A 25,317-nucleotide genomic window follows, 5' to 3' on the forward strand; every position below is an offset into this window, starting at 1 on the left:
AAAAACCTCTATGTACATAAATTCAACAACTTAGATGAAATGGATCAATCCCTCTCAGATTACAAACTACCAAAGCTAATTCAATATGAAGTAGATAATTGGAGTAATTCTATAACTATTAAAGAACTCTAGTTTATAGCTTAAAAACCTCCCCCAAAAGAAAACCCCAGGTGCAGATGTTTTCATGGGAGAATCCTACCAAACATTTAAAGAATTAGCATCAACTTTACACTCTTCCAGGAAAAAAAAAAGAAGCAGAGGAAACACTTCCTAATTCATTTTATGAGGCCACTATTGCCATGAAGACAAAATCAGACAAAAATAGTACCAAAAAACATAACTATACACTAATATACCTGATGAACATAGAGAACAGCAAAAAAATCCTCAACAAAATATTAGCAAGTTAAATCCAGCAACATATAAAAAGAATTATACACTAACTGAATGGGGTGTTTCTCCCAGGAATGCAAGGCTGGTTCGATATTTGAAAATCAATCAATGTAATCCACCGTATCAATAGACTAAACAAGGAAAACCACATGATCATATAAACTGATGAAAAAAACCATTTGACAGAATTCAACACTCATTCATGTTAAAAACTATTTTTAAAAAATCTCTCAGCAAATTAGGAATAAAGGAGAACTTCCTCAACTTGATAAAGGGCCTCTGCAAAAATCCGACAGCCAACATCATGCTTAATGGTGAAAGGCTGAATGCTTTCCTCCTAAGACCAAGAACAAGGCACAGATACCTGCTCTCACCTCATTCAACTTAAAATATTTTGGCTGAAACCTGCCCCTCCTGAGATCCCATATAATGAATGAAAACCCAATGCTCTATCCTCTCTTCCTGGAGAGTTACATCCTCAGCCTCACCAGCTTACTCATATCACTTTCAAGAAAGCACAGGGAAATACAAGGGAGTTCATCTAACTTTGTGTTGAATCTGTTCTACTTCGTGTTAGGAAAAAGCACATTTGCTAAGTTTGAAACCTTTGTAAGTGACACTGACTTATGACACACCAAAGTCCATGTGTGCAACATGGAGACTGAGAACTGCTGATGTAATCCAACCAGAAAACTGAGGCCCAGAGAGGGTGAGTGACTGGTCCAAGGTCACATAGCCAGGTGTGGGCAGAGTTCAGAGATCTTATCTCCAAAGACAGTCTCCTTTCTGTGATACAATGATGTGGTGAAATCACTTCCAGTATGGGACTTGATCACGCTGACATTTGTCTCTGTCACTGTGGTCAGGCTGTGGCCAGGAGCATAGGGACTGTCTGAGCTGGGCTGTGACTTCTCCAGGTCATCATGAGGTCTCTAGCTGCTCTGAGGGCACAGCCACACTGGTGTTCAGCCTCAGTTGTGAGGCAAGGTCACCAAAGCAGGAAGCCCTCGGCCCGGCAGCCAGATTTCAACCCGACATCTCCCATTACGAGGAAGCAGGAAGCCTGTCTGCTCTGATTACAGTTGACAGCAAACCCTGGGCTAGTCTTTGATAGAAATACTTCCATTACGTAAGGGGTTACATAAATCATCTTGTGATGTCTGCGTCATGCATCCACGGAGGCACTGGTCGGGCCGCTGTCCCCCCATCACCCTGCCCCCGTGTAGCCTATGTGTTTCCTGAGTTGGAGTCATTGAGTCTAACTCTCCAGAGAGGGGAGGGCTGGGGCATATCAGTGGCACTGAACTAGCAAAGCCCCTGGGAAGGAGTTAGGGCCTATGATGGTCAAGCCCAAGGGTCTGGATCCGCCTGCCAGCATCCTAATCCCTGCTCTGCCATCTATGGACCAAGGGACCTCAGGCAATTTCCTAGCTGATGTGGGCCTCAATTTGCTAAGCCGTTAAAGACAGTAATCATGGCACCTGGGAAAACAAGTGGTTTAATACATGCTACGTACTTCGACCAAGTGGTGTGTGCTGGATAGAGCTGAGCTCAGAACTGTCCATCACTATGAACAGGTGCAGCACGAACACAGGGTGGCCCACAGCACGGAGCTGCCATCTTGGTCCCAAGAAGCTGCCCTCTACCTGGCTCTGCCCCCTCGGGTGGACCACATCCCTGTCTGGGCCTCATTTGCTTCATCTCTAAAATGAGAAGGTAGCCTATTTTTTGGAACTGAATTTTCTCAAGAGATGCAGAAACGTAAAATTTTCCTTTAAATTTTATTTTTGGCAGTTTGGGTTCTAAAAATCATAGCAACAAGGCGGGGGGTATAGCTCAGTGGTAGAGTGCATGCTTAGCATGCATGAGGTCCTGGGTTCAATCCCCAGTACTCCTGTTAAAAATAAACAAACAAACAAACAAACCTAATTACAACCCCCTCAAAATCATAGCAACAAACAAGAACACACTTGAATACTTTTTAACTCCCAAGTTGACACACTAGGCTGCCGACTGGTTAGCTCCTCCAGGGAACAGATAATAAAGCTCCAGAGATTCTTTTGATGACTATCCTAGATTGCAAGATAGGCTTTGAAAAAAATACCATTTCAGTGGCTGATCTCTCTAAATCAGGATTTTCTAAATATTCTGCAACCAAAACAAAGTCTGGTTGATATCAGACTATAATGTATAAGCCTTTATTTCAACATTCCCTGTCATCAAAACAGCCTCCTTGTTCTAATCCACTGTTTGCAAAATAAGTAGTAAGTAAGCATTTGTGTGTGCAGAAGAAATCTGTGCTCATGGCAGCCTGCTGTCACTGTGTTCCATATTGAACTCCCACATCATATTTTTTAATGGGCTCTTCTGCATAAAAGCAGTTTGGAAAAGGCCCACTGCTCAGATCACCCCCCCCCCAGAACCTGTCTGGCTTGGCTGGCACAAGACATGGCCAACTGCCTCCTTTAGTTTTCAGTTTCAGGCTATACCTGTGTCAGCTAAATTCTAGAAGGGGGCTACGTCATATGAGATATAGAGATTCTGGATGGGTGGCTCCTAGTAGCTTGGGAAATGAAGGAAACTTAGGGTGTTGTTTGTCTCACTGGTGAGTGGGCAGAAAATGGGTGCTTCGTCATCAAGACAGAGGTGGTCTCCCCTCCAGTAAGTTGCCTCCAGAACAGAGGAGCACGCCAAGCGAGCCCACCCTGCACCTCTGGTCCCTGGCACACAGTAGGTGCTGAATGGGGTCCCTGATGATGAATGTTGGCAGATAAACTTGAGGTGGAGTGAGCACAGCTGGAATGTCAAAGATCCACAGCAGTAAGAGCCGATGATTGGGAAGGGACCCTCAAGTTCAGGGCAGCATAGCTCACTTGCCTTCAACAGAGCTTTCCAGAGCCACTGCGAAACAGTGCTTCCTGCTTGCGAGGCGCACGGGGTCCCGCAGAAGCACAGGCAGTTCCTCATCATGTACCCACCACGGCAGCCGAAAGAGGTGCTTCTTGAAGGCCTGCTCTGTCCCAAGGCCATTTTCTAGGCACTGGAGATACAGAGATGAACCAGCAGAAAAGCTCCCTGCTCTCACAGACCTCACCCAGGTGAGGCTGGGTGGGCAGGGCAAGCAATAAACAAAAAAATCTAGACAGGAAGCAGTTATTTCTAGTCCACAGGACTAATTCTATGCAATGGAATGGCCAAAGTATTTAATTCATGAAACAGTAAGTGAGAAGCTACTCTGTGCCAGGCCCCAGTAGGGGTCAGATTACAAAGGGCCTTCTGTGTTAAGCCAAGGAGGTTAGATTTCATCTTTGAATCTGTAAACATACGGATGGGAGACGGTGTCATATATAATGCTGGTAGTTAGTGGAGGTCTTCCTGGATGTTTGAGTTGGGCCTTGAAGAACACTGAGAGGACAGAGTTGCCTGAGTTGGGCCAAAAAGCAGAAGTTTGGGTCGTGTCTTTGGATGTGTCACCAATTATAAAGAGAACAATTCCCTCCCTGCCCAGACCCAGGACCGTAATGACAGAATGATGGTGGAAGGGCTCTCTAGAGTGAAGCGTGACTATTGTGAGCGATGTTTTTCCATCTATCTCTATGGCCCCGCCAGAAAAACGTGGAAAAACCTTCCCCAGCAAGGGTCACAGACAGCCCCAGAGGCCTGGCCTAAGGCCTGGGGTGTGGCCGGGTCAGTGCATGGCTGTGGGTGGTGTTCTCAGGGTGACAGTTTTTCAAGCCACAGCGACCTCCTGTTCCCTTGCCTGCACCTCTAGCTGCAGCTCCCACGTTCCTGAGTCAGAAGTTGAGAGTCATGTTCTGATGCTATTATAGAAGAGCTAAACCCAGGACTTAATGTAGAAAATCTGGTCTGCAAGGTCCTCAAACCTGGCAGCTCAGGGAAGCAGTGTGGCCTAGTGGGACCAACAATGGGTATTATATGCAGACAGTCCTCACTCCAAGTTCAAGTTCTGCCAGTGAGTAGCTGTGAGGCCTTGGGAAAGTAGATGCGCCTCTCGCTCCTCATTTGTGATGACCACTCCCTGAGAGCGGCCTCAGGGCCACGTGAGATCATCCACATGAAATCGTCCCCGTGCGATCTTCAGCGGGACCAGGTGCCGAGCAAGCATCAGTTGCTTTCACTCCATTTTTCTCTCCCTACTTCCTCTCTTCTTCTTTTCTTCCTTCCCTCTTTCCTCAAAAAGTGTTTGGTAGAAGAACAGCCTGTGTTAAGAGCTATGGAGATTTTATAAGATGCAGAAGCTCAGAGATGTGTTGGGGGTGAGGGTCCATTGCTGGCTGAGAAGCGAGGGATGATGTCATAGGCAGGCAGCATGGTGGGCTGGAATGACTGCAGTGCCCTGGAGTCTCAGAGGGAGCTGAGATTGGAGCAGAGTAGTCCGAGAGTGTCTTGATGCTCTTCGAAGGGAAAAGGCGGTCCAGAGAGAGGGTCCGGCAGGAGCAGACACAGAGCGGGCAGGAGGCCAGGTGGGAATGGGGCTGGGTGGCTTGAGGCCAGTCTCCCAGCAGAGAATAATGGAGAACGTGGTTTGTGGGCTGGCACCAGGAACGCATGCCAGGCTGTGGACCCCTGCCCCTAGGCAGTAGGCAACAGGATGCCGTGTGATGAGAGCTGTTTGGGAGCCTGACCTGGTGACCCCAGGCATGTGTGCAGGGCAGTCAGGAGCAGAAAGGATGTTTCCTGCTTGTATCAGTCAGGGTGGGCTGGGTTATGCTGCAGAAACAAATAACCCCTGAATCTCAGGGGCATAAAATGACAGTGGTTTAGCCCTCAGCCAGGCAGGGGTCAATAGTCCAGGATGCTCTAGTCCAAGGTCACCTTCATCTCAGCAGCAGAGGAAGGTGGCATGGAGAACACTGCACCTGCTCCTAAATGCCTAAATTGAATTCTTGCTTGTCTGCGCCAGGTCATCTCCTCCAAACCCTTCACTCAGCCTGTAGGGACACTTAGGCCAGAGGGGAGGTGGCTTGGAGCCTGGCACTGTGGGCAGGCGCCTGGCGCTGGCAGCAGCTGCCTATTGGCCAGCAGGAGGGGGTGGGACCATCACTCCCTGGTGTCCTCCTGCCCTGCCAGAACTCCCATCTGGGCGGCGGGGACACTTCAGACAGGAGTCCATGGTGTTTAAGTTGTGCTGCAAAGGTGTGGGTTGGTGTTGGCTGGCTAGGGGACGGGAGGAGAAGGCCGCCGAGGAAAGGGGAAAAAGAAAGGAAGAAGAAGGAGAGGAGGAAGGGAAAGAAGAGGCAGAGCGTGAGGCCGAGGGCAGGAGGCAGAGGGGGCCCACCCTGCTGGCTGGCACGGAGGCCTTGCCCATCAGCATTTCCCAGGCAGCCAGCCTCTGCCTGCGGCCTCACCTTCCCTCTGGCCAGTGGGTGGGCAGGGCCAGCGGCTGGCCCTGGGCTCCCTTGCTCGTTCAGAGCGGCCCTGCTTGCAGCCCCGCCGGCGTTGGCACGGTGACAGTAGCCAAGTGTGCAAACTTGTGCCATTGTCCCCAGGCCAGGGGGAGCCATGGAGACTGGCTAATACGACACAGGAAAATGTTTGCTGATGGCAATTCTATGGGCTTTGTCCACCTCTTTCTCCATCATGACGACTCGATTTAAGTCCCTAACTGTTTGACTACAAATGCTAGGGGACCGTGCAACGCCAACCTTTTGTCCGGCCGCACTGAATGGGCAATTCAGGCTTTGTGCAGCTCAATTGAGGAAGCAAACATAAAGACAAGATTCCTGAGAGCTCCGGCTCCCTTCCCATGGATATCCCAGCACCTCGTTAGAGAGTCCGTCCCCGGCTACCTTTCCAACATCAGTGTGCCGCCCGCCCTCACAGGCCTGCCAGTGCCCGATGCCTTGAGAAGGGGGTGGGGAGAGAGGGGAGAGAAAGAGAGGGAGGGAGAGAGACAGAGAGACAGAGAGAGAGCCACTCAACACTCAAGGACAGCGGGGAAGGCAGCCCTCCCTGGCTTACCCCGTCTGATTGTCTGTCTGCACTGGAGCATGGCAGCTGTAGGCCTGGAGTCTTTGGGGGAGGTTTGCAAGCCCATCTCTTCTGGGCCCAGCCCCTCTTCAGTCCTGGACTTTTTAAACACACACACACACACACACACACACACACACACACACACACACACGCTCGCACGAGCACGCACACATGCACACACATGCACACACCCCGCCCCCTCGAGAAACCAGGGAACCGAGGTCAAGGGGAGGAGGGGCGTGGACGCCGAGGGGGAGAGTGGGCTGAGGGTAGAAATTTACCGGGAAATGATTGCATTTGGGAGCTGTCTTTTTTGTGATGGTCCCCATGGTGACAATTTGTGACGGCAAAGAATGTGGGAACGGGGCGCTGCCGCCTGATTGGGATGCTTTGTATCTGGAGAGGCGCTCCTGATTGGCCTGAGGGGCCCCCCAGCTCCGGGGACTCGTCCTCCATTCAGCCCACTCGAGGGCTGCACAACTGCCTGCAGCCGGACCACGGAGCTCGCCGGCCGCGCGGGGCCTGGCCCAGGTCTGCGGCGGGGAACCGGCGGGGCCACCTTGGTGGGGCCCGGGGCCCCGCACCCTCGGTCAGTGTGGAGGCCCAGGCGGCTCAGGCCCGACTGGGTGGGGGCGTGGGGCAGGCTGCGGCCTGGGGGAGGGGCGAGGTGCCTTGGGTGGTGGCCGAGAAGGCATGAAATTGCTGCAGATGCTTCTACGGGGGAGTCCCTGCTGCCCACAGCCTGCGATCAGCCCGCCAGGCAGGCCTCGGCTTGAGTGCCAGACAGGGGTCCTGCCTGTCCTGCGTGAGAGCTGTGGGTGGAGCGTGGGGACTAAGGAGGGGGGTTGATGCTAGCAGGGCTGGGGGCGGGGGTGGGAGGAGGAGGGCACCTCCAGGGAGAAAGGGGGCTTGGCCTTGCCTTAAAGTGAAGCAGTCGCCTCGGCTCAGAAAATAAAAACCTTGCTGGCAAGTTGTGCACGCCGACAGCATGGTGTGTGGAAGACCCAGTGGGCTGGGAGCACGGAGACCTGGCCTCCAGCCTCAGCAATGCGACTTGTGGCTGGGTTTCCTTGGGCAAGTTGCCTGACCTCTCTGAGCCTCAGCTTCAAGCAAAGGGCAACAGTCCCAGGAAGACAGAATGCATTTGCACCTGTTCCATCACAGATGCTCTGGGAATGCTTAGGGGTTTGAACGGGTATCCCACAACCCATAGCTCTGTTCTAGGGTGCAGGGGTGCTGGGATGGGAGCCACAGTCTGCAGCCATGTGGCCTTTGTCAGGGGCTGAGTGTGGTTGCTCGAAGAGACTCCAACGGCTGGTGTGTCCCTCCAGGTCAGCTCTGTGCCTTTCCCCGGAGCTGCCAGCCACCTGCAGAACCCTCTCTCTTCATGGAAAGCTCTATGCAGTGTCCCCCTGGTGATGGCATCTGACAGTGACGTGAAGATGCTGCTGAACTTCGTGAACCTGGCATCTAGCGACATCAAGGCGGCCCTGGACAAGTCTGCGCCGTGCCGCCGCTCGGTGGACCACCGCAAGTACCTGCAGAAGCAGCTCAAACGTTTCTCCCAGAAGTATTCCCGGCTTCCGCGGGGACTCCCCAGCAGAGGGGCCGAGCCTCACTTGAAAAGGGTGCCCGAGGACCGGCCTGGGAGGCTGCCCCGTGATTCTGGCCACAATTCCAGCCCCAGTGGGGGTGGGGGCTACAAGGAGAAGGCCTTGGGGAACCCTTACAGGGAGGAATGTCTCCCTAAGGAGCAGACCCTACAGGGGCAGGATCCAGAAGCTGCCAGACCTGGCCAGGTGCCCATGAGGAAAAGACAGCTGCCCGCTTCCTTCTGGGAAGAGCCACGGCCCACCCACAGCTACCCCATGGGGCTGGAGGGGGGACTGGGCCCCAGGGAGGGCCTGCCCTATGAGGGTAAGAAACATTGCAAGGGTTTGGAGCCCCTGGGGCCTGAGACAGCCCCGCTGCCCACTGAAAAGGAGCCACTCAAGATGCCTGGGGTCTCTCTGGTGGGCCGTGTCAATGCCTGGAGCTGCTGCCCCTTCCAGTACCATGGACAGCCCATTTATCCGGGCCCTCCTGGAGCCTTGCCTCAGAGCCCGGTCCCTGGACTGGGCCTCTGGCGGAAGAGCTCAATTTCCCCTGGGGAGCTGGTCCACTTCTGCAAGGATGTGGAGGGCCCAGGGCAGAAAGTTTACAGACCCGTGGTTCTGAAGCCTATCCCCACCAAGCCAGCCATGCCCCCACCCATCTTCAACGTCTTCGGCTACCTCTAGCTGGGCTGGAAGGGCCTTGGCCCCCACCTCTGGCCTGTGGGGGTGTTGGGGACCCCAGGAGCTCTCCTGGCTAAGAGTGGGCTGGACAGTGGTGTGGCCTCTTGAGAACCCTCCTTTTGTGTGTGTGTGTGGGAGGGGAGGGCAGGATTGGGGCAGGGGCTTCTCAGGCAGTCCCCGAGCCAGCCCTTGAAGGCTTGGGAGCTGTGGGGCTGGGCTCGGCCGGCCCCTCCCGAACCAGGCCAGAGCCCAACAGCTCATCTGTATCCTTGTGCAGACCTCAGGCGGTGGGGCAGTGCCCTGGCCCGCCAGCCACTCCAGAAGCCAGAGTTACAGGTCTGTTCATCTGCCATCCACTGTGTAAGCCAATCTCAGTTCTGTTCTTCTTGTTCTTTGTAAATATTAAGAAAGTTAAAGTAATAAAGATGTTTCTTTTGCAGTTTCCACATCTTGGGTTCATGAAGTTGAATGGTCCCCAGGCCTAGGAAATGCTGGCTGTGCCCAGGTGGAGGGCGGCTTACAGAGGTGACTGGCTGTGGGGGAGGCCAGGAGTGGCCTAAAGAGCTCTATGATGTCTGGGAAAGGGTCCTGAGGGCCGACAGCTCAATCCAAAGGGAGGAGGGTGAGGAGGAGTCATGGGGAAGGATGCTCTGATTCCCTGTGTCAGATTTGTGTCAGAGAACAGAGGCTGGGCGTGGGGGCTGGGTCCCCAGAGGGTCCAAACTGCTCTGGAGAATAGGGAAGCTGGCATCTGTCATCCTGGCTCTGCTGTGGGATGTGGGGCTAGACCCTTCCTCTCAGGGCCAGTTTGCCCCACCTGCAGAATGAGGGGTGGGATGAGAATGGTCCCCTCTGTGGTACCTTCCACTCCAATCAGAGCTTCAGAGGAGAGGCTGTGCCGAGGCAGTTGTGCCGACCCTGGTCAGAGGGAGAAGTCACGCCAAACAAGAGCTGGGCCCCTTGTGGGCAAAATAACTGTTTGACCAAATTGTTCCTTTTTTAAACATAGGCTTTGGTTCTATGTCTTTGGGCAAAGTCATCATCATCATCATCTCCAGCTAATTCGGTTTCCTAGGTTACCTGCTGATGGCTCTCTTCCAGGGCCTGATGCAGCGCCTGGCACATACTAGGCGCCCTGTCGATGGAACCAATGGAACAGTGAGAGCCTCTGCTGTGACAATGCCCAGAGGGGGCACTGGTGGCAGGGAGTGGCCTCGGTTTTGCCCCAAAAGTGCCCAAACCGGCAGAGCTACTGGAGGGGCCTCTACCTGCACTGCACACTGGGCCAGGATCTGCGCTGCTGTGTGTGGCGTGGCCGCGTGGCTGAGAGCATGGTAGGGGGGCTGCCACTGGTGCTGAGCGGCTCTCGTCACCAAAGCACAGTCCTCACGACTGGGACGGGTGCAGGGGGCCAGCCACGTTGGGAACTGCTGCACCCAAGTCAGTAGCAGGATGTTGAACAAGTTAATCCCCTCTGTGCCTCAGCCTCCCCCGCCGTAAAGCAGGGAACTAGCTCAAGGGTAACGATCAGATGGACCTACCGCTTCTGAATCGAAGGCAAGTATCATCAGCTGGTCACAGACTCTCTCCTTTGGTGCCCGGAATCCTTCCTAACACAAGGCCCCAGAATTGTGGATGGCTAAGGGCCCTTGCTGCCCCTGCCTGTTTTGACTCCAGGATTCCCCTGGACTGGGGCACCTGCATGGAGGGTCAGCTTCGTCACTGGGAAGTGGGTAGGTTTCCTGTGGCTTTTATCTGATGGTCTCAGAGGACCATAGCGGCCACATGACTGCAGGCAGGGTCGTTCTGAGTGATTATCTGGCGCATGAGTAGGGAGTCCTCAGCCAGGACCCTCACCATTGCCTCCGGCTGCTCTGGTCTTACAGAATAGAGAAGAGGCCTGGAAGAGGCATGGACCCTTCTCTCCCCACCTGCACATCATTACAAAGACCCTTCTGGATCCATTGTGATGAGGCTCAGCCCCTCCTGTACGGCAGGGTGTTAAAAGCTCTAACCCAGGCCCAGCCACCTATCAGCTGTGTGACCTTGGGCAAATTACTTAACCTCTCCATGTCAGAATGTTCTTGATTCAAAGTAGATCTGCTGTGTGGGTAGCTGTGGGGATGATGTGAGCACCTGGCTCTCCAGTACGACACCAACCTAAAGTCACCTCTCCTAGCTAGCTGGGCCCATCTGTAGGTCCTTCTGCACTGACATTTCAATGGTGTTTACAGGCTGGGCAGTCCACAGGGACGGGGGCCCAGGGCCATCTAACCACCCGCACTCCCTAGAGAAGGAGCCCAGCTCTGGGAGGCATGTTTTCTCAGAGTGCTGCCCAAGGGCCTCGTGCCAGGCCCCCACAGCCCCTCTGTGGTTCAAGCTTTACCAGGGGATACGTGGCAGTGCCTTAATCCAAACTCTGGAGGGCTCGTCCAGAAGCAGAAACCTTTACTAAGGAACACCGGGCACCGTGATTCCCCACATGGAAGCAAGTTGGGGAAAAACACATCCAGGAAAACTTCAGTATTTAAAAAACAAAAACAAAAACAAAAACAGCAGCCACAGTAGCAGCTGCAGCAGGTGCTCCCAACCAGAAGGTGAACTGTGTTGGTTCAGAGAGAAATTCAGGAACTCACCTCCGACCCATGGATCCCCAAGCACTGGGTCAAACGTGCTCCTGCTCACGGAATGGAATCAGTTTCAGGACTTCTAGTGTTTGAGGGTGCTGTCTAGATCTCTCTGAGGCTGACATCCCCCCGGGGGCTGGGTAGGTGTGGGGGAAAGGGTCTCTGCAAAGGGTGATGGTGGTGAAGTCCTCTCAAGGGCAGAGTTAGTCAAAAGACGTAACAACTGGCACAGCCCCATCTCTGACCAATCAGAACCTACCCCCAGGAGAAGCGAGGCGTTAACCCTTCACCTGCTGGGTTATGTGGAGGTGCAGGCGGGGACTTGAGGAGGCCAAGACTGGGCAAGGCCCTGGAGGAGAGGGGCCCTGACCAGTGGCTGTGACCAACTGGTATGAAGGTACATCAGTAATCTAAGAACCCAAGGTGGCACCCATGCCTCCCAGGCCCGGGGCCCCACTTCCTACAAATAAATGGAGCCCATGCTGAATGCAGTGTCTGAGATCTCCTTCCCCACCCCTCCCACCTCCCTCCTCAAGCCTCACCTCCTCCAGGGAGCCCTCCCTCAAACCACTGTCCCCCTCCTGCCCAGTGTGTGTGGCCACTGCCCGTTAAGACTCTCTAGGACATTAAGTGACCTGAAAACTGCTGTAGTTTTAGGAGTTTGCCTGATACTCTGCCCCACCTGAAATATCTTTCTGCTCTGTCCTACCATTGACTGCCACCCAGTCTGGCTCCTGAGTCCCAGGGTTTTCCCCTGACTGCGCTGAGCCCTCCTTGGCCACTTCCCCTGGGCCCTGGGCCTGAACATCCCCAGGCTGGGAGGATGCAGGATTCCTTCCAGATTTCTTCAGGATCTCTGCAGCAAGACAGCATGGGACCAAGGCCAGCTACCGCTGGGCTTGCTGGGCTGGCCCCAGGGGACTTGCTGTGTGTGCCCAAGTCCCTTCCCCTCTCTGGGGCTGGTTCTCCCTGTACCAGGAGGGAGTGGGCAAGACACAGCAGGGTCTCCTGACCCTCAGCTAGAAGCTCTGCTTGGCGGACTCATCCTCTGCAGGAAGACACTGGGACTCATTGGTTCCATGGAAAGCCAGTGTGTCAGAACCAGCAAGGCCACCAGGAGCCACAATGATGGGAACCCAAGGCCCTAAAGCCAAGGCAGAGCCAGGCCCCGGAACCAGTGCTCCCCCAACCCACCCATCTGCTCACTTCCCAAAGGCCAGAAGCTACATCTGGCCCCGCTTAAGCCATTACCAGATCCTAGGGTAGGGCTGGAACAGGCTCTCTGCAAAGTTACCTGCTCTGGTGTCACGTGAGTGAGCCCGGGGCTCCAGTGGCTTTAATCACGCTTCCTAGAAACAGAGCAGTCTCAGCAGACGGGACTCAGACCACGAGAAAGTGCTCCAGTGGTGCCCAACCTCAGCTTTGCGCCCGCACCTCCCAAAGTGGGCTGGGAGCCCCTGCCTCCCTCCAGAGCCACGTGAAGCCAGAAGGACAGAACAGCAGGCATAGGGCCTCCTGCCTCTCAAGTTTGGTGCAAAGACCATCCCCCCAGCATTTACTCACAGCAGCCAATATTGAGATGTTTTTCCCCTAGTATCTCAGCTTTTGTAGCAAAACAGGTGAGTAGGACGTGAAGACAATGCCAGGGAACACGTGTGTAACACAAACCCAGGTGTCAGGAGACTTGTAGGCTCCGAGACCCTGTTTGTGAAGAAGCACCTGTTTCCATGGTGACAGGAGAGGAAAACCAACCTTGGCTGCTCCATCCGCACGGCAGAAAGCTGCCCCCTCTCCTTGGGCTGTTGGGTTTCTTCTGGTGAATGAAGGACACACTCTCTTGGGCCTTTCAGAAGCCCAAACCAAAGTGACAGAATCAAGGGTTTGTGTGCCCTTGTCCAAGCCCCTGTCCCACCCCCACGCCCTCCAGGAGCAGGGCTGAGGACCTCAGGGCCTGCAGGGGTCTGGTGAAAGGGACTTCACTGGGCAGGGCATCATCTGTGGCATTTATTGCACCTAAGGAAGCCCTCTGGGACTGAGGGCTCCCCCCCACCCCCCCACCACACCTTTGGGGAGAAAGCTCAGAGGCAAGTGGAGTGTCACAGAGCAAAGGGGGAGGGGCATGGGGACAGCTGCATCCAGGCTGTCTGGGAAGGACAGACTCACCCGGAAAGCTCTCCAGCCACAGCCCAGGGTTGGGGCCAGGATTCCCTGCTGGCCCCTGCCTTCCCCACAGCACCCCAAGTTCTGCCCTGTCCCCGTCTCCGGGCCCCAGGAATGGAGCTTTCTGCCATTCCCGAAGGCAAGGAGGTCTGGGATCTCCTCATTAGTTTGAACACAAATACGGTTTTTCTCCCACTTGACAAGTCTGTCCTCTGCTCTGGGCAAAGCTCTGGCACAGAGAACTGTGAGATCACGGCAGCTGCCCCAGCTGAGAGGGAGACAGCCCACAGCCTCGTCTGTCACCCGGTCCCCTTGGATTTGGGGACACCGCTGTCCTGAGATTGAGTGAGCCAGTCTGAGGAGCCGCTCCTTCTCCGCAGGCCCCGGTTACTGGGTGTTCTCGTATTTCAGGTACCTAATCAGCCTGCCGGGGAGGGGCAACGTGTCCAGGAGTTTGATGCGGTATTTCCCAATGGCCTTTCGAACTCGCAGCCGGCAAAGGTGAGCCAGAGGTCTTGGAGGTTCTAATAAAAGGAGAGAAAGCAAGATGCGGATCTGTTGTTTGCAACTGGCAGAAGGTTGCATCTGTGACCCCTGGCTTGTGGGAAGCACCCAACCCATGTGGCTGGCTGAGAGGGGGTGCCTGGACTCTCTCCATGCCTGGTGACACTGGTCCCTGCCAACCGAAAATGTGTCACCCCTCAATGGTCTGTGCAGCCCCAGGGAGTAGGTAGGGCAGGTACCAAACCCATTTCACAGGTGAGGACTTGGTGAGGATAAGCTTGCCTAGAGCTGGCATCGCCCTCATCTTGTGCTCTTTCCTTTACACTCAGCCTGGACCCCCCCCACCACCACAGCCTCAGCAAGGGGGTCAGAGGGTGTGACCTCTTAAGTGCCCCCATGCATGGAATTCAGCTCTGGGTGGTGCAGAGATGTCAGGGTCAAGGCGTAGGGACTGGGCAGCTCCCAGCAGGTCCCAGAATCCCACTGGACAGCCTCCTACAGGAGGCCCCCTGGGATACCCCATACAGTGGTTTCTCGGGTGGGGGAAGGAGGGGCCAGGAGAGATAAGAACAGGGCCTGATGCATCTAGTAGTGGGGTAACTTATTTTAGCCCTGGGAACGGGGTAGATGGTTGTTGAATCAAAGAATGCTGTCCATTCATTCATTCAACAAACACATGCTGACCCCTTCGCTGTGCCTGGCCCTGTGCTCGGGCCAGAGACGCAGGGGGGCCCACTCAGGGGCTTTCGAGAAAGGCTTCCACACCAAATGGCGCATCTGAGCAGGGTGGGTGGGTAGGAATTTTCCAGGTGAGGAAGGGAGGCAGGGGAAGTGGCGATGCCAAGCCTAGGAGGCCACCGCTGCCCAGGGAAGATCAGGAGGCAGAGGAAACGTGCGGGGAGGGCAGAGAGGCTAGACGGCTGCAGGCTGCCTCACTAGGGGCCCCATCACTGCATTTCTGACATTTCCAATGGCCTCTGATCTCGCTTAGGACAGAGCCTGCCCTCTGGGAAGCTCAGCCCCTTTCTCAACTGAGTGAAGACTGAGCTTGTGGAGGGAAAGGCAAAAGGTGGGCAGAGGACACCTGGGCTGGCACTGGGCTGGCACCCTGGCTGGCTTCAGAGTCTCTGGGACAATGATGTCAACATCACAGCATTAAATGAAAGAGTATGTGGGAGTATGTTCTGCAGATGGAGGGTGGGCTTAAAGAAACCGGTATTAGTTAAGAACTATTTGTTCTTCCTGTTAATAAATGTTCTGAGCACACTAATGAGTTCTGCATTTTTTTCCCCTTGGGACACAGTTTAGTTGTAAGAAATTACCCCTCCCAGGGAGGGTGGGAGGAGGGGACAGTGAAAGGTGGGGCTGACATCTAAGCCTGGACAGCTCCACCCTCTAGTGGCCGAAGATCACGGTGACAGCAACAATTAATCCATTAATTCAATGAACGTTGATTAAGCATTTGCCCCCTGTGAGTGCGCAAGTCGGTGCCACCCTCCCCCTGTCCCTGGCCCAGTCACTTTATCAAAGGCCTCAATTCAAGTGCTCCTAGGCATTTGTGCAAATGAAAAATCCTGCAGCAGGCTTGGGTTCAAAGGAGCACAGGGAACAAGGAGGGACGTGGAGAGTCAGAGTCGGGGCACGGGCTCCAAGTGTGGCCTGTGAACTGGCAGTACTGGCGCCACCTGGGAGCGTGCTGAAATGCAGACTCTCAGGCCCTGCCCCAGGCCTGCTGAGTTAGACTCGCATTTTAAACAAAATGCTCAGGTACGCACTTTACAGTGTGAGACCGGCATTTCCTCCTCTACGCGCCACACTGCTTCTCCGCGACCCACAGACGTGGGCAACTTACTCTAAAGGTCCTGATACCCCTCAGGGAGCCGGAACTGCTTGAAACCTCCTGGAAAGATTTAATGGAGGGATGTTGAGGTTGGTCAAATCTGGGTTTGAATCCCAGCTCTGCCACTAACTAGTGGTGAGACATTTGCCCAATTGACAGTCTCTCTGAGGGTGAGTCTCCTCATTTACAAAACCAGGAGTCACAGAGACACTGTATGTGACACACAGCATGGAACCGGGCATGTGTACCTACTCATCAATGTTAGTAACAGTCACATGCCCCAAGTTCTGGGCCTGAGTCAGGCAGGGTGACCTGCCAGCAGCGGCAGCAGTGACAGCCCCTACCTGCCTTCTCCTTGATGACGGCCCAGTCCTCGAAGCTGTCAATGTGCTCCTTCAGCCGTGAGCAGAGCTGCACGTTGCCCACATAGTCCAGGAGGACGTCGATGATGGGCCCTGCCCAGCGGCTCACCTCCGGGGTGGACAGGATCTCGCAGAACTGAAAGAGAACACACACCAGTGCTGGGACGCCCAGGACCCAGGGCACCACCTCAGCAAGCCCATCCTACAGGTGGGAACCAGAGGCAGGTGAGGGTAAGGGACAGGTCTGAGGACAGCTGTTGGGCATGCCCAGGGTAAAATCCAGTTCTCCAGATTCACACCCCTCTCTCATCAACATAGGCCTCTGCTGCCAAACGTGGGAGGTGGGCAACTTGCAAACTGCATCACCTCCCTAAGCCTCGACTTCCTTGTCTAGAAAGTGGGTATATGACACCAACTTCAAGGGTTTTTTTGTGAAAAGTAAGGTAATAATATCAACTTCTTTGCACACTGTAGATGGCCCATAAATGATGGCCATTAGCCATTATAAGTATCTCCAGAAGAAGGGTGTTTCTGACTTTCTTTTCATTTTAAGTTCAGACTCTTTGTCATCACCATGGACAGGCTCTGCCTCTGCGACACCAACTTTCTGCACCTCACCTGACCTTACACCAGCCTGCTCTCACTTCCACCCCGGTTCTGGTAAATCAACATCATATATCAGGTGTAGGTTTGCTGGGGGTGATGAACCCCCAGTTTTGCAGAGTTCCCCACCAATCTCCTGCTCCACTGTTCCTTTCTTGAATTCCTCAAAACAGCGGACCCAAAAAAGGATTTAACTGTTCGTGTGAACCACTAAGTTCTCCTGCTTCTAAAGCGCGCTCACCACTGGGGTCCACTGACTAAGCATCAGTTCACACTCCCTCCAAAGCGTATTAACCGCTGGTCCACATCGCCTCCGAATCCTGCTAACTGCCATCTTCTGCTACCTCCGAAACGTAATCCACGCTGCCCCGGAGCGAGCGAACCACCAGTCCCCCCAGCCTCCGGAGCGCGCTGGCCCCCGGCCGCACTCCCCCGGGCGTGTCCTCCTACCTGGACCACGCCGGGCGCCTTGTCAGAGGCGGGCACGTCGTTGAACCTGTTGGAGGGCGGCGGAGGGGGCGGGTGCGGGCCGTTGCCGTACAGGCAGGAGAAGCAGGGCTCGCCGTTGCAGCCGAGGTCCATGAGGAACTTGAGCAGGGACAGGTACTTCATGGCGAACATGATGGTGGCGGGGAAGGCGGTGGGGTGCGTGGCGATGTAGGCGTCGATGTTGGCGCCGTGGTCCAGCAGCAGCTGCATGGTGCGCAGGCAGCCGTGGCGGATGGCCACTAGCAGGGGGTTGATGACGTCGCGGTTGGGGTCGGCGCCGGCGAGCAGCAGCAGCTCGGTGGCGTACACGTTGTTGTTGATCACGGCGAAGTAGAGCGCGGAGCTGCGCCGGTCCTCGTAGAGGCGCGCGCGCTCGGGTGCCAGCGGCGCGTTCACGTCGAAGCGCGCGCCCAGCAGAGCCTCCAGCACCTCGTCGTTGTTGCGCTCGGCCGCCAGGTGCAGCGGGCTGATGCCGCTACGGCGCACGCGCGTGCGGCTGGTCACCGGCAGCAGCATCTGGACGATCCTGCGGGCGGGGCGGGCACGCGCAGGTCACGGGGCGGTCCGCACGTCGAGGCCCGACTGGCCAGCAGGGGGCGCAGAGGGGCCCGGCTCGGTCACCACTCTTAACTACTGTGTGGAAAGGCGCGGGCCCACCAGCAGGGGGCGGGGCGGAGACAGCCCTTCTCAAAATTACCACTTGGGGAGCAAGTGGGTGCGTTTCACACAAGAGGAAACTGAGGCTCAGAGAGCTTCAACCACCTTCCCTAAATAACATAGTCAGTAATGGATGGAGCTACGCTTCAAACCCATAATCCTTAGCCTCCAAAGACTGAGTTCTTAAAAACCTTAGCCAGACTGGACTGCAGTTTCAGGAATGTCTTGCTGATTTATTTCAGACCAAGACATCCCCAGCTCAGTTCTCTGGAGGGATTGACTGGAAGACCCCCAAACCTGCAGTGGAGCCACACGGTGAAGTTTGGAGCTAGATCCTACCCTGCCTAGGTCGGATGGAGTTTGGGGGGGGGGCAGGGACAGCCATATCCAATGGCTCGCTATATGCCAAGAGACATCTGAAGATTTTGCAAACACTATTTGGTTTAATCTTTACAACAACCCATGAAGTAAATCTCATCCTTCCCACTTTTTCAGATGAGAAAAATCAATGCTCAGAGAGGTTAAGGGACTTGCCCAGGCCATACATCGGGAGACACAAACCAGGAATTGCACCTTCCTCTGACTCCAGGGCTGAGCTGTCCTGCACCTCTGTCTTGCCACCCAGGGACCCTGGTGGAGCTATCAGGTCCTGGGACAGGAGGGGACAAAAGTGTCTGGTCCCAACCACTCCTGCCCGAGGCCCCACTCAGCCTTCAGTGACCATGTCACTGTCCTGTGAGTCTCAATACCTCTTCTCCTGAAGGTTGACTTTAGCCTCTCCCAGGCTTTCTGCCCCGCCCATGGCCTGGAGAGGGTCGATCAGCTGGGGCTGAAGCTGGAGATTCTTGCCTGCCCTGACTCTGCTCTCTCCTGCCAAATCAAGCACTGTTCTCAGCACTTAACCTACATTAATCTATTATATCCTCCCAATACCCTATAAGGTGGGTACTCATATAATCTTCATTTACATATGAGGAAACAGAAGCCCAGAGAGGGTATGTGACTTGCCCAAGGACACACAGCCAGTAGGTGATAGAGCCAGGATTTGAACCCAGGTAGTCTGATTTCCCCCTAGAAAGAGGGCCACACTCTTTACCACTCCCCTAACTTCTTATGTAGCAATTGGGTTATAGCTGGTATGTCGCAGGGTTTTGCATTCTTTACAAAGTGTTAACTTGCCTGCCCCATTTTACTTTCACTGTAGCCCTGTGGGGTAACCAAAGTGGGTCTGTAGCCTTCTTTTTAATGGAGGGGCCTCAGAGAGATGAAATGACTAATTAAAGGTCATAAAGCTGTTCTGGGGCTTGACCCCTCGTGTTTGCTCTTTTCCTCTAGACCCCTGCCACCTGCCAAGCTCTGGCCACTGACATGATTCCAGTGACGAATCCACTCAAGCTCTGCTGACCTCAAGGCCCCATGTGGGCTCCAAGGAGGTGGCTGTGGCAGGGCAAGCAGGTGCCACCAGGCCCGTTCCCACGCCTCTCTGCCTCCTGGCACTCGGGCTTCCTGGAAATCTGATGCCAGGGACCTCCCATTAGGACCTCAGTGGAAAGTATTATTATTGTTAGTGACGCTGTGTTTGCCTAAAATCTGCCTTTAAAACCTCAAAAGGAAATTCACACACCCAGGGGGGCTAATTGCCTCCTAATTTTTATTTGTGCAGGCCCAGGGGGCCTGACCTTGCTCTGTAGAGGTGCTGGACAAAGGCAGGGTGGAGGCCTCCCCCTGGACCGTAGCCATCGCCAACAAATGCTCCCTAACAGCCGTAACATGCCCAAGCACGAGAAAAACAGCAAGAGAGACTGCCCGGGGCCGCTGGCCAGATGGGCTGGTATCTCTGGCAGGTCACAGCTGGTCTCCAGCAGTCCCCTGCCGAGCCAAGGGAAAGTGGCAGGAATGTGGGAACACGACTGGACGCTGCCTGGAGTCCCAAAAGCCTTGTCTTCATGACACAGTGAAATCATCTAACTGTTGTCCGCTTCTGTAGGGCTTTGCCAATCTGAAAGTAAATGTGTAATGCCAGACAGGGTCTGGAGATCAGTGTGTCCAGCCTCCCATTTTACAGAGGGTGAAACTGAGACCCAGATGTGGGGTGGGAGAGACAGTGAGGTTGGACTGGAGGTGGATGGCAAAACCAGGGCAGAATGCAGGGTCCAGACCACCCGGGGCCAGGGCTTTCTGTGCTCCCCCAGTCCCCCAGGCCTGGGGAGTGTTGGTGGCCCCACTGCATATCATCACTTTTCTCCCCCAGCCCATTTTGTGAGATGGAAGGAGGGAGGATGAGGGGAAGACCCCACAAGACAGGTTGGGACCTTCCCACTTCTCCCACAGGCAGGTCCTGGAACCACAGGTGCTTAAAGTGCACCTTAAGAAGAGAACAAAGGTGCCCGTTGCCTGGTAGAACATTTGGTGTCTGGGAGGCCCAGCGCCCTGTCCCTCTCTTCTCCTTTTCCTGGCACAGGGGTTGCACCCACCAGTTCAGGCTCTGGGACCAGAGCAGGTCCAGCTCAGAGCTATTCCAAGAAAGCCCAGGACAGCAGCTCAGCAGGTGACCTTAGAACTCAGTCCCAATAACTGAACCGTTGCCTTGTTCCTGGGACCCACCAGAACTGAATCCCACCCTCCCTGTCCCTGCCCAGGATTCCAGTTTCTCAAAGGCTGCCACCCTACCACGCTGCCTGTCCCTTGCTTGGGTACCCTGCCTGAACCCCAGCCCAGGAGCAGGGACTAGGGAAGAGAGCTTTGAGCCAAAGGAGGCTATCCTTAGCAGTGCGGGGTCCCACATGGGCAGCGGACCTGAGTTACACTACCAGCCCTGCCTGTCAGTGCTCGGCCATCTCAGGCAAGTCACTGAACCTTGCTGAACCACATCTACAACAGAGGGGCAATGACTCATAACAAGAGTGACGCTGCTGCTGCTGACAGCTACCTATGCTTTACTGAGTCCCTGTGCATAACTGTGAGCACTTCACCCTCCTGGATAATCATTACCATAACATCTCTGAGCGCTTGCTATGTGCCAGGAATTGTTCAAAATGCTTTGCGTGTTTACTTCATTTAATCCTGGAAAGGATCCTATGAGCAAGCACTTTATCTCATTTACTCTCCATGATAACGCAACAAAGTGGGATTGCTATGCCCAGGGTACAAAACACAATTTAACACTATCTTTCACTGAAGCTGCTTCTCAGGATAATATGAGGTCTTACACATTAAGCTGCTCAGCACATAGTAGGCCCTCGATACGAGATGCTATTGGTATCTTGAATGCCTCGGTGACTGCATTGCACTGCCCCTGCTGCACCAAACACGGAGGCCTTCTGGGTCACCGGGTCACGGTGGTGTGACCTTTGCCAGCGTTCAGCGTAGATTTGACTGTGGACTTGACTTTCACAAGGGAACCAGCCGCCCACAAATGGCTCGGTTCCCAATACCACTGGGCCGCACTGTGTCACCCTGGGCGTGTGTGTGTGTGTGTGTGTGTGTGTGTGTGTGTTGCGAGGATTACCTCTTCTCTGGGCCCAGGTGGAGTGAGAAAAGTCTCCACCAGTGGAGAATCTGCCTGAGGATCTTCCGAAGGGCACAGTGGGACTCCTGCCCGTGAGTAAAGTCTGCCGCTTTTCCCCGGGAGCTGGAGCAGGGGAGCAGTTCCTCCATGAAGGAGGAAGAAGAGCTCGGCCATGGCAGATCCGCACCACTTGCTGCGCCGAGCGTCTCTAGGGCTCTCTAGGGCTCCCTCTCCCCAGAGAGAGAGTGGAGCTTGCTGAGGATGCAAACTGCTGGCTCGAAATCCCTGTGCAACTCAGAATCCCTGAGAGAGTCCTAGAAATGCAGATTCCTGGGCTCTGCCACCCAGGGCTGATTCAGCAGATCTGGGGAGAGGCCCAGGAGTCTGCGGCAGGTAATCCGTGCTTCTTGTCTTGAGAAACTTTGATGCAAACCTTCATCATTTTCCTCCACAAGATACAAGCAATAGTCAGTTTCCTGGAGGGGATGAGGTTGGGTCAAGGGGCCTGTTCTCTTACTTTCTGGGAGGCCTTGAGCTCTGAGCCTCAGTTTCCCTTTTAATTAACAGGGATGCTAACTTGCTTGTGAATATGCTGCATAAAGTGCATTCTAATTTAACGTATTCAATGCTTTCTACTTTGCCTTTTCCTGGAAAGGGTTTTAAGTGACTTGCAAAGGTAATATAAATTAGAAGTAAAAGAGGAAGAATATTTAAAAACAAAGGGGTCAGAAGTAAGGCTCAAAATGCAAGTCTGTATCACAAGGTCAGCCACAAAATCGACTCTAAGATACTGGGTCTCTATTGGAATGCATGGTTAAACCATCTGGGCTGCTTCTAGAAATCCTGCGGCCCCAGCCTCAACCCAGTCTGCTTCCAGTGAAATCTCTGAGGGTGAGGCCCAAGGCTCAGGGTTGTGAGCTCCCCGGGCGTTCCCGTGTGTGGCCAAGGTTGAGGACCACTGGTTTCAGTGCTATTAGGAATTCAGTTTAAAGGAAACTTGGGGTAACTGCTCTTGTTATTACAAACTGTTTCTTAATAAATCTAACTTTGGTGTTGAGTTTTAATCTCAGAAGGTGTCTTTGCTAAACTGGAAATGAAAAATAAGAAAAAGTGTGCCTTGGAGGTGCCTAAGACTTTGAGATCTTGGGGGCTCCATTCTCAGCCACGCCCAAATGTCACGCCCTCCAGTTAAATGTGCAAAGAGAAGGTACCATCTGGCGAACACTGAGACCAGCTGCTGGAGCCACTTTCCGTGCTGCGGACGGGCAGGGTGTTCTGGCTGGTGGCTGAGTGTGGAAGGCCTACAGAATGTCACAGCAAATCCCCAAGCAGCGAAGTGGAGACAGTGTGGAGAGGGCCACATGGCACGTGCCTTATGCCCAGGGAATGAGTGCAGCTCTGGGGGCTTGCCTGGCCACGGCTCTGCCAGGTGGCACAAACTGCTGGGAACCTGGCTTTAACCCTCTGTAAGGCAGCCCTCAAAGGTGGCCTGGCCCCTCTGTCTTGGGGCGCAGGGGGAAATGGGGTCTGGAAATGGAGTGAGTAACTGGGGAAATAGCTTTGGGAGTCAGCACAGTTCCAAAGGAGAAGACTTTAGGGGAACATAAATCATACACATAGGTGGTTCCAGAGAGAACCAGCCTTGTTCCCTGGCTGTCCTTAGGCACACCCAGTGCTCCTTCAAACTCCCCACCAGCTGGAGCCAGACTAACAACATCTGAGTCCACCTGAAGGCATCCGGGTGTGACTGAAGGATGCCAGCTGACAATCTCAGCTCAGCCACTCTCTGGCAAGCCACTTCCCATCTCTGGCCTCAGGTCCCTCCTCTGCAAAATCAGGCTTGGACTAAATCAGTGGTTCCCCTAAAGAATTGGCTGGGCTGTATCTGGTTGGCTCAGAGCTTTTCAAAGATAGAAGACTGAACTCCCCTCTCCTGGAGATTCTGGTTCCATGTGTCTGGGATGCGTCATTTAAAAAATAGCCCAAAGTTACTGTGTGGTCCAGCCAAGTGTGGGGAGCCGGTGGGCCAGGAGATTTCGAAGGACCAACCCTTCCCTCTCTTTCCCTCTGGAGGTCTCTGGAGTCAGGCTAAGGTAACCCATGTTTGTTGACTGATGCTGAATCTTTCTGGAGCTAAAGAGAAGGATGCCATTTTGCCCATCACCTCTGCCTGACCTGAGCTGCCTTTGTCCCTCCACTGGCTTAACTGAAAGATGATAGAATGGACCCTCCCTACGTAAGAGAACACAGACCCAGTGAGCACCTACTGTGTGCCAGGTGCTCTGCGGGGGGCTTTATTTCCATTCTAAAGCCACATGTATCCATTTCACCAGTCCACACAACAGCCCCCAAGGCAGGTACAACTACGTCACATTTTACAGAAGTAACTGAGGCTCAGAAAGGTCAAGCAGCTTCCCCAAGGCCTTAGCAAGAATTCAGACCCACATCTGTCTGCCTCACAGAGAGGTCCAGAGGAGGCGGGGTCTCTGTGCATGCATGTGGCAGGGGGGCATCCTTGGTTGGTCATTTGTGGGGCAGCCTGCCAAGCAGGGCCTGGGGCCCTGAAGACCAGCTCTGTCTCCTAGTGTGTCCATTCTCTGGTATGTCACTCCCACCCCGTTTTCCTCTGCCTTAGCGGAGACAACTCCCTCCCCCCAGCCTGCACAGCCTTCTCCCTGCTGAGGACAGGGCTGCCTTTCCCAAAGTGTGTCATCTGGGTTACCCAAGATGGGATTTTAGGTGAGAAGTTTTTTTTTTTTTTTATTAGTTGTAAATGGGTACATTTAACGATTTAATTGTGTGATAAACACTTCCTTTTGAAAATAAATTCATTTTAAATTAAAAATGTCTTTAAAGGTAAATACTAAGAAATGAGGCTATAGAAATCTGAAATCAGGAAGAAAGTCTGGGAAAGCTCAAAGTTTGGGGAATGCTGGTCAAGTGGAAATTACTGGGCCTGTGCATCCATCAGGGGCAGCTGGAGTTCCGCCTGCTGGCCGGGTCTTCCCTGACCCTCCAGCTGGTGGTGGTGCTGGTGGAGGTTTAATAACTGGCTCTCTGGGGGGAAGGTGGCTCTGATTTCTAACAGCCACCAATGTCCATGGTGTAAATACTCTCCGCATGGGCAATTTCAGACCACCAGTGGATCAGTCGGCTCACGTGAGCTGTATAAGCGAGCTCCAGACACCCCTGCTCCAGCCCACGCTGGTCTCTCCCCTCTAGGACCATCATGGAGCTTAGCTCTTCATGCTCTTTCATTTGTCATGAATTCATGTGCATGTGTGTGTGTGTGGGGGGCCATCTTGCCTCCCACCAGATTGCTCCCTGAGAACTTAAGCTTCTCTCATCTTGTTCAAAGAACCCAGCACGTAGTAAGTGCTCAATAAAAACTATTATCATTGATACTGTTTGTATTAGTGTAGGTATCCCCTGCATACTTGCTAACTGCCTGAGAGGTTATCGTTGCATCTTCAACAGAAATATCCACTAGTGCAGACTGATAGTTGACATCCTGCATGGAATCCACCAGATGTGACGCTTGGAACAGGTGAGTTCCTGTCATTTACAAGCTGAGTGACCTTGGGTAAGTCAGTCAACCTCTCTGTGTCTTAGCTTCCTCATTTAAAAAAAAATGAAGATAATACTAGCTGCCTCAGTCTATCTGTTAAAAGAATTATGAAAACTAGAGTTGTTAAAAGGATTAAACACGTTTATAATGTAAAGTGCTGGTAAGCACCACAAAGGTGTTTGCTATTATTATTGTTGCTGCTGCTGTTGTAAGCGTTCACTCTAGTTTGCTAACTGCTGAGTGGTTTTCCACTTTTCCACCTAAAATGTGCCCTCCACTCTGACCCTCTCTCGCGCCTTCCTAACCCTGTGGGCGGGGCATCCGGAGGAATGGGCG

General features: G+C 53.8%; 2 protein-coding genes and 1 non-coding gene across 4 annotated transcripts in view; 2 read left to right on the forward strand and 1 right to left on the reverse strand.

Annotated features, from left to right (window-relative positions):
- The first annotated feature begins 2,218 nt into the window (after positions 1-2,218).
- Positions 2,219-2,290, forward strand: TRNAA-AGC. The gene has a single exon. It is a non-coding gene; the product is annotated as a tRNA-Ala (tRNA).
- Positions 2,291-6,778: 4,488 nt separating this feature from the next.
- On the forward strand, positions 6,779-9,106 carry FAM181A (family with sequence similarity 181 member A). The gene is made up of 2 exons (XM_032482558.1): positions 6,779-6,976; positions 7,719-9,106. The coding sequence occupies exon 2, from the start codon at positions 7,806-7,808 to the stop codon at positions 8,664-8,666; it is 861 nt and encodes a 286-aa protein (XP_032338449.1). The 5' UTR covers positions 6,779-6,976; positions 7,719-7,805; the 3' UTR covers positions 8,667-9,106.
- A 4,168-nt stretch (positions 9,107-13,274) lies between these two features.
- ASB2 (ankyrin repeat and SOCS box containing 2) overlaps positions 13,275-25,317 on the reverse strand; it is a 39,636-nt gene continuing 27,593 nt past the window's right edge. For both annotated transcript variants that reach the window (XM_032482556.1, XM_032482557.1), the window contains 3 exons: positions 17,210-17,774; positions 16,139-16,292; positions 13,275-13,974 (listed from right to left, as the gene is read on the reverse strand). In XM_032482556.1, the coding sequence (XP_032338447.1) occupies positions 13,838-13,974; positions 16,139-16,292; positions 17,210-17,774 (856 nt within the window). In that variant the 3' untranslated portion in view covers positions 13,275-13,837. The remainder of the gene's footprint in view (positions 13,975-16,138; positions 16,293-17,209; positions 17,775-25,317) is intronic.

This window comes from Camelus ferus, chromosome 6 (assembly GCF_009834535.1).
Source record: "Camelus ferus isolate YT-003-E chromosome 6, BCGSAC_Cfer_1.0, whole genome shotgun sequence".
Classification (NCBI taxonomy): domain Eukaryota; kingdom Metazoa; phylum Chordata; class Mammalia; order Artiodactyla; family Camelidae; genus Camelus; species Camelus ferus.